Source organism: Prionailurus viverrinus, chromosome F2 (genome assembly GCF_022837055.1).
Source record: "Prionailurus viverrinus isolate Anna chromosome F2, UM_Priviv_1.0, whole genome shotgun sequence".
NCBI classification, from domain to species: Eukaryota; Metazoa; Chordata; class Mammalia; order Carnivora; family Felidae; genus Prionailurus; species Prionailurus viverrinus.
This window is the reverse complement of record NC_062578.1, coordinates 45,180,338-45,192,638: the sequence shown is the minus strand read 5'-3', so window position 1 is coordinate 45,192,638 and position 12,301 is coordinate 45,180,338. Positions and strand designations below refer to the sequence as shown.

General features: G+C 40.4%; 1 protein-coding gene across 1 annotated transcript in view; it reads left to right on the top strand.

Moving 5' to 3' along the window:
- The first annotated feature begins 3,713 nt into the window (after nucleotides 1-3,713).
- Nucleotides 3,714-12,301, top strand: part of STK3 (serine/threonine kinase 3) — a 282,030-nt gene continuing 273,442 nt past the window's right edge. Inside the window, 2 exon segments of the mRNA XM_047842418.1 lie at nucleotides 3,714-3,947; nucleotides 3,949-3,986. Coding sequence (XP_047698374.1) covers nucleotides 3,714-3,947; nucleotides 3,949-3,986 — 272 coding nt within the window.

Below are 12,301 nucleotides of genomic sequence, written 5' to 3'. Positions count from 1 at the left end.
GAATAAGATTTGTTCTCATTCCCAAAAGGTTTACAGTTTGGCCAGAGAAACAAATAAGTGAAATAAAAGTTTAAGATTGCTCTGATAAAAGAAGATGGTAGTTGAAGTCAAATGCAACATTCTAGTTCTAAGCTCACTATAAAATTAAGTTAGAAAAGAGAAACATATCAAAGGAAAATGTTTTAAGTTGCTTCTTGAAAGGAAATACTTCCAAGTTTCCCTGCAAATAAAAAGTTACATAATGTAATATATTTGATCAGAACTTTCTCTCTGCCCAAACACTTCCCCGTAATGGTAGGAAAGATTAACTGTTGTTAATTAGTACTATTTTTCAAAAAAACATAAAAATGATAGAAACAGTCATATATACACAGTTGTAATAAAAAGCAGCAGCAAATATAGCAAGGAAATTTTATGTTAATATTTTTCTACCCACAAAACATTGTGGTGTACATGTTCAGTGACAACAAATACAGTTTTGTTATTAAAAGGAACTGGGTCTCAAATTGCAGATTTCTCTTACATTTCTCTTAGGACACCCAGTTAAAAATTCTGGTAAGGTATTTGCTAATGTAAGTAGAGTGTGCACTTAATCTCCATTCCAACTAGAATGGTTGGAAGCAGAAACATTTTACCCTACTTCTGACCCTTATCTAAGATCTCAAATTTTTCTAAGGCTTTCCATTGTTCATAAAGGCTGCTGCCTTTTATTTGCAGGTTTAATGATAATTTTTATGCTTTCCTTCTTGGAATCTTCAGATTGGCTTTCCACAGACAAATTAAAATGGAAACTTGAGGCATTTTTTTGTTTTGTTTTGTTTTGTTTTCTGAGTAATTCAGGAGAAAAACAATTCTTTTTACTTAGTAACACAACACATCAGGCAGGCTGGCCTCCCAGGCCTTACCACTTACTGCTTCCTGGGCTTCCTGGTTCTCTTCCCTTTGCAGTCTGCACGATGCTCCCCTGACTTCCTCACTCACCCTTTTGCTGAGGCCTTCCCCAGCCAATCAATCTAAATTTTGTCACTTCCCCTCCATGTTATATCCCCCTTTCCCATTTTACTTTTCTTCCTTACCAATTTTCAACGCCTAATAGTATTGATTTATTTTATTATGTTTCCCCAACCAGAATGTAAACCTCATGAGGACAGGAATTATTGTCTGTTTACTTTTGTCGTTGAGGAATCCCCAGCTCCTAGATCAGTGTCTGATATACATAAGGGCTCAGTAAATATTTGTTGACTGACTTAAAGTGGGTTAAAGCTTGGCTTTGGAGTTAGGAAGGCTTGGGTTAGAATGCAGACTTTTTTTTTTTTTAATTTTTTTTTTAACATTTATTTATTTTTGAGACAGAGCATGAATGGGGGGAGGGCCAGAGAGAGAGGGAGACACAGAATCTGAAGCAGGCTGCAGGCTCTGAGCTGTCAGCACAGAGCCTGATGCGGGGCTCGAACTCACGGACCATGAGATCGTGACCTGAGCGAAGTCGGACGCTCAACCGACTGAGCCACCCAGGCGCCCCAAGAATGCAGACTTTCTATTTGGCCTGGGGTAGCTCCCTTCACCCCTTTGAGCCTCAGTTTCTTCCCTTTTAACGTGGGTATAACTATCTAACAAGGTAGTTTTAAGGGTGTAATGAGATATTGTAGGCCAAGTGTCTGATCCTGTTAGAGTCACACAACAACTTTTAGCCCTTTTCAGATTGAGGGAAGGCCTCAGAGATTTATTTTCAGATATTATTCCTCTTCCTTTCACAAAACTTTTTTATGGGTGTCTCAGTCAGGGTTCTAACAGAAACTCAAATTAAGAACATTTGAGGAGGGTTGAGGTCTAAGGGAACATAGGGAATAGAGGAGAAACCCAGGGAATAGCAGAGCAATCACTACCTGTAGGCCCAAATGGGATGAAGGGAACAAAGGAGAGCTGGGCCCCAGGTGACCTTACAGGAAGGGAACCAGGAGAATAAATAGCCTTTCTCCTTTCTCCCTCAGATAATCTCCTGCTGCATCTCCCAATCATCAGACCCAATTGCAAGCCAGAGAGCCTAGAATCCAATGATATCAGCCATACAGGTGAACCTGTATGGAAAGGAATGGAAAAGAATGGAGTGAATCTGGCTATCCAACCTTGCTATATCCAAGGTACTTGCTATGCAAAGGATAGAGTAAAGACATAGTGTGATTCTCAGCAGACTCACTTGGTTGGGATGATAGTCCAATAAACAACTTCAATTCAGTGCAATAAGCATCATACAAGAGCCAGTGCGGTGTGTTATGGGCACATACAAGAGAGACATCTCTTTCACAACATAAATGTCAGAGAGAGTGGGAGGATTGGTGGTGCTGGTGGTTTGATCTGGGAAAGGCTTTCTGGAGATTAAGATTGGTAACAATTCAGAGTCCATTTGAAAGTATGACAAATGATCCCATTTCAAAATACAACAATTTTTTTAAGAGGATGACATGACATTCTCTGAAAGAGATATTTCTGATGCAATATAAGAAGATGTGACTAGGGCATGGAAGTGAGGATCAGAATGAGGGATAGAATGAAATAATTTCAAAGGTTCTTCCTAGATTTTACATTTTAACAATTTAGTTTTTTGTTGTCTTGTTACTTCTGTATTAGACTATAGATCTTTAATAATGCAAATGAGTCTAAAATTTTGTGATCTCTCTTGTTTGCAGAATTTGACTTTAGGTGTGAACAATGAATAGTCTAAAGTTGAACATAACTAAATTTAGGGGGGAATATAATGGTTTGAAAATAAATCATGTAAGTTTGTTACATATCAAAACAATGCAAAAAAGAGGAAAACTGCAAACAGACATGTTTAATTTGGATTAATGTTCATCAAATTCCTTTATTTAACATTCTCTTCATAGACTTCATTCTAATCTTCAAAAAGACTCTATGACTCTAAATCTTGATAATTTCTAAGGAAAGCAAGGAAACTCGTTACAAAGCAACTGGATATGGTCCTAAGAAAGATATTTACATATGGAATTCAAGGTTAAATGGTATACAAACAATGAATGAAGGGATCAAATTATGATGAGGTAAGGGCCTTGGGAACAGGTAGGGGAGAGGGCCCATGACAAGAAGGAGGAAAACAAACGTTTCTTGAGTACTTTTCTATGCACCATAATTTGTGATAGGTTTTCCAGGTTACCCAAGTTAATAGCTGGCAAGACCACAGCGCACTGAAATTGGTGCACTGAGAGATCTCACTACAGTAATTATTTTCTTTGTAATTAGACGTAATTATAGTGAAATGTAGCAAGGAGCTTGTCTACAATCAACATCAAACAAGAATTTCCAGAAAGAATCCCTACTGCTGTAGCTACAAATGTCATATGGCTGCGGGAAAACATAGCCAATAATTATAAACAACTAGAAGGAAGCGTGGGCAGTTAGTAACACTTCAAAAGGCTGCACAAGATGCCTGGGATGTGTCCCTGAGAAATCCAGATAAATGAGTCAAATCGGTTTGGGGCAAACGCAATGAAGGCAAGTGTGCAGCGGCAGCTCTTGGCGGGCTCAAAGGAACGTGCCCATGGCCAGAAAAGACGGGTTCTGAGTCGCTACTAGGCCTTAGCCTCTAGCTCTTCCAGTCCCCGCGCTTTCCCCCGCCCCCCACTCCCAGCCAGGTGGCCCGCGCGTCCCTCCGCCCCCGACTCCGCTCGCCCGACCAGGGCCTGGCTCCGCCCACCATGCCTGGGCCGCGTCTGGCTCCACCCACTCTCCCAGGACCGCGGCCGGCGGCCGAGGGGCGGGGCGCGCCGGGAGGAGCCGCACTCGCGAGCGGGAGGGGGATCCGCCGAGGAGTTACGGGAAAGTTGGTCCGAGTTCCTGGAGTTTCCCCTGTGTTTCCCGGGGCTCGGCCGGCCGGTGCCCCGGCTCCTCGCCTCCCTCCGTCCTTCACCGCCCACCAGATCCCTCCTTCTGTCCCCCGCCGCCATGGAGCAGCCGCCAGCGCCCAAGAGGTAACGAACGTGGGGAACCAGGAGAAGGAGGGAGGCGGCGGCCGCGGGCGGGGGCGGCTAGGCCAGGCCGGACCGCGACCCCCTTCGCGACTGCGGGGCCCAGACCAGGCCCGTCGGGAGTCGGAGGCACGTCCGAGTGCCGGGCCGCGTCTGTCCACAACGCCGACGGGGCCCGAGGGGAGGCCGAGCCTCGCCTCTCCCGCGGCCGCGGGGCCTGGCGGCGTGGAAAGTCTCTGGGCAGCGCCGGGCTCCCCGTGGCCGGACTCCTGGGCCGGGAGGACTTTTCCCTCCCGGCAAGTTCACGAAGCCCCGAGACGTAAAACTAGGAAATTGATTAGGCAGCTTACAACTATGTAGGCGTTCTTGTCAAATGTTTTTCATAATACTGCCTTTTATTTGAGAAGGCGGGTTATTTATTTACAGTTTAAGGAATTCAATATTAATAGCTACACAGTCTGTAAAACTTGTGGATATACTGCCCTGACAGGTGTTCTCCCTATCGCCGTCAAGTTCAAAAGTATTTATGGATGCAAGGCAGTGGGAATCTTAAATTAGAACCCCTCCCTCCTATAGTTTTTTTGTATTTCTTCTAGCATATAAAAATAGTGATGCTTTGGTATTTACTGTTAGTTTATATTTCATGTTTAATGTATTGGAAGAGTAAGAGTACACAGTAGATACTTTTAAACTAATATTTGAAATGATCTAGCTAAATCAAGGCTGTCCATTGATGTAAGCTCATAGTGGGTATTTTTCCCCCCAAGGATGAATCAGTGTCAATTAATGATGTTGTTTAAAACATTTAACCTAGGTCTTTCATTTTTAATTTATAAAATGTACTAATCTCTCTCCCAGATAGTGCTGTTGTGAAGATTAAGGAGTTCTTGGGTTTTGATACTTAGCGATCTTTAGATGAAAGGTGATATATTCAGGAACATGGAATAATTGAAAAGGTAGGAACTTTGTGAGCTGTTGTGAATTGGGTAACTAGACATGTGAGCCTTAAGGCCTGGAAACCATCTGTTCAGGTGAAGAAAGGGGGGTTGTGGAGGGGTTTCCAAAAGAGACCTGCTATCACACAGAGCCCTTGATAGATTCTTATCTGGCATTTTGTAAAGTATTGAATTCTAGTGTTGACTAGACACCCAGTATTAATACCATAGAAAAAAAATGGGAAGGGGGGCACCTGTGACATAATGCCCGAGGGCCAACTTAAGTCCAAATTGAAGTAGAGGTTCTCTCTATTCATTAGCTCTGAGCACTCAAAGTTTCATTACAGGTGTAAGGGAACCCCTGGCCTTGTAGGGGCATTAGAAAACCTAGAGGGGTCAGGGGGAGACGGTGGTGGTGTATGTAACCATTCCATGGTCATTTATACTTTGCAAAGTGGTGCTTGCACATCTAACAGGCTTATTTTTAGCTCTCTTCAGAGAGACTTGTGTTGACCCAGGAAGGCATTTCTGAAGAGCAAGATATGTGACATTAATCCCATATATTCGAATATGGCTTAAAATTTTTTCGTAGCATTTGCATTTTCACAATATCATCATTGCAACCCTATTAAATAGTTTGGATTACAGGCATTGATCCTGTTTTATAGCTGAGGACACCAAAAGAGTTTGCCACACGGAAGGCCGTGACAGGGATTACTGACAGTGAGTTTTTTCTCCCTGTTGATCATTACCTTCTAATAATAAAATATAGCTGCCATTAAGGTCCTTTTATTTGCCAGGAACTTTATATACACATTCCTTTATTTTATTGTCCTAAGAAACAGAGATCTTGGCTCTGTAATTTACTATGCTTGTTCTACGTTTAATTTCTTCATCTGTAAAGTGTGTTGTGAGGATTAAATGAGGGCGTGTGTAAAGTTCTTACTTAGCCCAGTGCTTCACAATGTGTTTGATGATGTTAAATGTTGCTAGTTTATTTTTTCCTTATTAATCGAAAGTCAGGTCAAATAATCTGGTCAGGGGGAGGAATGCCAGAACGCTGAATCTGATTGGCTGTACGGGGCTGTGCATCCTCTCACTGTGTATAGTGATACCGCTTTCTTAAAACTTGCTTGCTTGCTTAGCCTTCCATGATGTGGTGGTCATTTCTGGGTACAGTCTTGTGGGTCCTTGGCTTGTTCTTTTCCTGATCTCTGTAGGAATGTCACTTTGCTTTTCTCCCTTGGGTAGCTCAAACACTTTGACATGCTCACATGTATATTGCTGGTGTTCAAGTCTGGATGACCAACAGCTGCTATTTGGTTGGTATTTTTGATTTTTTCATGCAGATCCACTCTTTCGTTATTCCATCTAGTTTGTCCCTAGGTCCTGTTGAATTCTCCACCAAAAAGTCTGGATTCATCTTCTTTTCCCTTTTTCATTTTTGGTATTCCTACCCCATTCCTGGGTTTTATGACAGTCATACATGATTTACAGCAGTGCCTTCCAACTAGGTACTTTACTGCAGTAGTTTTCAAAAATTTTTAGCAGTAGAAAGGCTCTGTTGGGAGTAGAGATAGGGCACTAGGACCTGGTTCTCAGTGCTTTACCACCTTCTCTTCCCCTTTTGCTGCCCTACAGAACCTCCTAATGACCCATAGGAGTCTGTTTACTTTAGTTCATCCTGCACATGGCTTCTGATTTGTTTTGTTAAAACATCACTTCCCCCATGCTTTTCCTTTTTTTTTTTCTTTTGGATTGGGGCACATTAGTCTACTTAGTACCCAAGACTCTTATCCCTTGGTCTCAGACTTAATCCCCAGGCTTTGTTACTCTTCTCCAAAATGAATCTGTTCTAAAGTTTCCCCTTTGTCTTTTATGTAGGTTGTAGGCTATGGGTACTCCCAACTTTGCCTTTGTTCATGCTTTTCATTTAGAGAAATTTATGTTAGTTTTTGCTAGTAATCTATGTTTTATTCTTCCTTCAAGGCCTGCTTCATAAAGTATCTTTTTTGAGTGCTTTCTAGCCTAGAGTATTTCTCTGTATTCCTAATATTATATCCCTTTGAGTGTGTGCCATCTTCATATTGTACTTTTTTCAATTACAAAATTTTAGATATTCAAAAGCTAATTTAATAAGTACTTATGTGTCACATTATCCAGCTTTAGAAGTAAAATATTACAAATATAGTTGAAGCTCCCGAAGTATGTCTCTTCTCAGTTGCATTCCCTCCCTCTCCCCCAAAGGGTAGTCACTGTCCTGAATTGGGTATTTGTTATTCTCATACATGTCTTTATATTTTTAGCGTGTTGTTAATATATATCTGACCTGGTGTTAGGCCTGGGTGTTAGGCCTGCCTTTGCTCTTTGGTATCATCCTTTTCCTCTGGGAATTGGAGATTCCACTGTGCAGCCAGATCTGAGAATCATGACTAGAGGATCTGGAAGGCCCCTCTTACCTCACTTCATTGATTTGGTCTCACCAACCAGGCTGTGTTAAATATAGGCAATAGATGTGGTCACCTATGGTCCCTGACTTAAGGTATCAGAATAGCTTTTAGATTCCCCAGGTTTCCTTAAAAGGTCTGTCACAGAGGTCTTTATAAGTCCTTATTAAAATGAAGTTCCTCTGGGAAGGAAGTCCATCAAATGGTTATTAATTATTAGCTCTTTGGTAAGTTGAGTTTCTCAGATTTCTCTGTAGGGGAACTGCTAGATGAAAGAAAAATGACCACACAGTAGATAAGTTCTGATAGATAGGAAAGGAAATGACCAGAACATGGGCTCTTCACCAAGTAGAACGTTCATAAAAAGGGAGGTCGACCTCTATGAAAGACAGGTGGTGGGTAGCATGAAAACTCTGGTTGCTTGAGGATAGGTAGTCATATATACCACCTATATAGTTGTTAAAGAGCAGACAGAATTCATTGCTGGAGAGATATACTGTATCAGACAGGCCTTGTTCCTCAGATGATAGAATTAATAGTTATTTAAAACGTAAAATGCATTGGTTAAGGTATATTTGGAGGAAAAGTTGGTGTGGGACAGTGAAAACACTGGAAGGCTAATAATAAGAGAGTAAGCTACTGAAATTTACTTTCAAGACGGATAAGGAGAGTTCTTTGATTTAAGCTATGGTTGGATTCTTTGGCAGTTTTTTTTTCTTTTTTTTTTTTTTTATAGTGTGTAAAGGTAGTTGGGGGAAGTAAAGTTGAAGACTCAAGGTAAAAAATATTAGGGTTATACAGTGCATTCAATGAAAAGTGAAGGTAAGGAAACCATTATTTCATAAGGGAAAGTGTTGCTATGAATAAATGGAATATCAGTCAGAAGATAAATTAGTAGGGAATGAAAAAGTGAAAGTAAAAGATGGTGGAGCACCTGGGTGGCTCAGTGAGTTGAGCGTCTGACTTTAGCGCAGGTCATGATCTCGTGGGTTCGTGAGTTCAAGCCCCACGTGGGCTAGCTGCTGTCAGCGTGGAGCCCGCTTCGGATCCTCTGTCCCCTTCTCTCTGTCCCTCCCTGCTTGTGGTTTCTCAAATATAAATGAACATTGAAAAAAAAAAAAGGATGATGATACAGGAGGGTAAAGTATAAGGTATTCATAGATTCCTCAGCATGAGAAGCCAATATCAATCAGCCTGTAGCATCAGTAGCCCTGACCTTAGACCAGAAATTGGGAATGCAGATAAACAGACAGCAGGAACTATCAACTCTTAGAATTGAATTGTGTGGGACAAAGCAGTTAAGTAGATACTAGGGTATGACAAAAATCATGAAGACATTGCAAAGACAAGAGTTATGGGCTTCATTTTATGTCTGTATTACTGATTCATGCGCCCTTGGAATGTTACAAAGTAAAATTCTTCTGTGCTTATTATAGTAGAGATTGGGAGCTAGAGTTCTCTTTGAGAAGATGACCTCTAAGAAAAGAAAAAAAAACAAAGGCCAATAGCCTCAAGTAGGCCCTGCGGGAAGCTCCCAACTTTAGAGGCAAGCTAGGGGAGGAGGTTCTGAGTAGTTCAGAGGGAAAGAAAAGAAACAAACAGGAGCATCTCTTTAATGACAGGGTCCCTAAGTGTATCTGTCCTCCCTTTGGCTTTTCTCAGTTAATTGGGGATGGCACCAACTCCTCTGTAATTGACTTAAGTCCTGTAGATGGGACCAGTCAATTGGCTCTTCCTTCCTAAAGAGGGAACAGTAACATCTGGAGCTGGTCCTGGTGAGCAAACTTCAGTTGCAACATAAGACAGGAGATAAACTCAGTCTTTGGCCAACCTGAGGCAAAGATTAATTTATCCTTTGTTCTTTAAGGGGCTGAGAGATAGCATATATTAGAACCGAAGAATTAGTTAGAAATGTAAAGAAAAAGGTAAACATATATTAAACATAGCCGGGTTGAAATTTGTTTTTCTTAAGTCATCTAAATGCTCATTCTAGAAGTGTGTATCAGTAGAGGTTTAATAACAAAAGGCTTAGGGGTACCTGGGTGGCTCAGTTGGTTAAGCGTCCGACTCTTGGTTTCAGCTCAGGTTCTCATGGTCTGGGAGTTTGAACCCTACATCCGCTCTGCGCTGACAGTGCAGAGCCTGTTTGGAATTCTCTCTTTCTCTCTCTCTGCCTCTCCCCAGCTTATGTGTTATATCTCTCTTTCTCTCTCAAAATAAATACATTAATTAAAAAAAAATCATAAAAGGTTTAAATTGAGTACTTCTAGATTCTGGATTGTAGAGGTGGGGGGAAGTGCTTTGAATTTAATTTTTCTGGTTTCAAAGAAGTCTGTGTTCAACTAAAGGTACCGTCACTTCAGGCCATCATATATTAGTGGCTCTCAAAAAATTAAAAAAAAAAATTGATGGTGAAACCCAGGACAGGCCCACATACATATCAAATTAAAACAGAAGTTTCATACAACGTACTATGTAGGATGTTTTTGGTATTTTTCTACTTTCTGTTCTGTTTCATTGAAAAACTGCTAGTCATGGTCCGCCAAATTATTTTCGTGACCTTTTAATGGGTTGTGATCTGCAGTTTGAAAAAACATTGCTGGCGTATGTTGTAGTGACAGTCGAGAAACTTATCTCATTTTAGACTCCATCCTCATACTTAAAAGCTCTATGATAGCATTGCCAGAGGAATCCAGACTGGGGTAACTACCTATATACACAATAGAGATATTCTTTAAGAATCTAAAAAGGATAGTGGTGATAGGGAGAAAGGAAGCTGTAATTTAAAAGTCACAGTATTTTGAACATTTTATATAGGTCCCAATTGAAGTATGGGACAATGGAAAACTGTGGTCTATGATGTCTGACAGAGTTCACAAAAGAATATGTAATACATAAAGGTTGCTATCAGGCAAAGGCTCATTTGCCTCCTGGTGTAGAATGACCCCGTGCAAAGCTATAATTATGATTGCCTCAATTTCTGATTTCCTACTAGTTCTCCCCTTCCTAAATAACAAAGGTCTTTAGTTTTTCTGCGAAGGAAAAATTTATACTATCTCATAGAAACTTTCTTTTTTATTTGATCCAAGTTTCTTTTTTGTTGAGATCTTATTTGAATTGCCTCATATTTTAGGATTATTCTAATTTCAATTCTTAGCTCTTCAATTCTTAGAATCTTAGAACAGATTCTATATTTGAAATGTCTCATTACAACTGGTTTTTCCACAGAATCTAAAGTTGAATAGATACAAATAAGTATGTAAATAGACATGTATAAATATTAAAAATAAGTTCATTGTTTGCATGCCTCGAATAATAAGGTACAGATTACCTTGAACTTCTTAAAAGTATCTTAAAGGACATAACTTACAAAATGACTTCATAGCAAAGTGAGAATTGCAGAAAACAGTTAATATTGCTGATAATTAATATAGGTAGAGATGTGATAGTATAGTGGGTTCTGAATTAGTTTATAAATTTTACATGATACCAGACACCTTAGTAAAGAGGTCAAATAGAGTAACATTTTCAGATAGTTGCGGGTATCTTGATATAAATATTAGTATCTTGGTATACACACACACACTCTCACACTTAGAAAATGGGAAATTGTTGAGCATATGTGATTCCAAAGATGAGATAGTTTCTATATTCAGAATACAGAATGTTACTACTGTCTGTCCAGATCATTTTTCATTTTCAGGATTTTTGATTTTGTGAGACCATTGGACCTAGAGTCCTGTAGTTGGAGAATGCAAGTTAAAATTATTTTTGTAATTTAGGTAGACCTTTTACATATTTGAGGAAAGCATAAGTTAAAGGTAATACACATTTAATTTCCCCGACTCTCTCTGGAGCTAGGTGCTCTCTCCTGAGTCTGCTGAGTTGCCCCATTCTCCTATTTCTTTCTAAAAACTGGCTTTCTTTACTCATTGATTATTGCTCATGACAGAAATTGGCTGTCAGCCTTGAGTTCATTCAATTGCTCATTTATTCATATATTAGTAATTATTAATTAACTGCCTTTCAAGTGCTACATATTGGGTGCATTGTTAAATGTAGCAGTTGAAATCTTTGACCTCATAGAAGAACATACACTCCAGTTGGAGCTTGAGCTGTGAAGGAGAGAAATAGCTCGTATTGATAGAGAAGAATGGTGGAACCTGTTTTATAGGACGGTTGGACAGGGCTTCTCTGAAAAGATAATACTAAAGCTGTGACATGGGGTTGTGAGAAGTTATCCCCGTGAGTAGCTGGAAAGAGTGTTCCAGGCAGAGGGAAAGCCGTGAGAAGGCCTGGAGGTGGCAAAGAGTTTAGTGTGTGGGAGGAATTGAAATGAGGCCACCGTGGCTGGATTGTAAAATGGGAGAAAGTGGTTGGAGATGAGGTCAGAGAAATGGGCAGAGAGTCAATGATGCAGGCCATGGAAAGGAATTTGGATGTAAGAGTGCAGTGGGCTGTCATTAAAGGGTTTTAAGCAGAATTTTAAGCAGTTTATGCTTTTAAAAGCAATCATTCTGGTTGGTTTGGGTAGAATAGATTGTAGAGGGTTAAGAATAAAAGCAGGGAAACAAGTCAGGAATCTATTGGAATAGTTCATGGTTAGGTGGTGGAGTCAGTGGAGATGGAGAGAAGTGTGGATAGATTTAAATTATATTTTGGAGTTGGAAATGAAGGACTTACTGATAGACTAGATGTGGGGACTGAGGAAGAGATTGTCAATTCTGGCCCTTAGGTTTTGTGTTTGAGCAACTTGGGAGTGGAGAAGACCTGGAGAGGAACAGGTTTGGGTACCTTATAGTCTATTTCTTAGAATTTCCAACTCCCAGAAAAGTGAATGTGTTGGGCTTGAAATGTGGTATTAGGTGGTTCCCTTAGGAGAGGAAGTGGATTGGGAGGAAATAATGGACACTAACTTCTTTTTTAACCTCTTTTT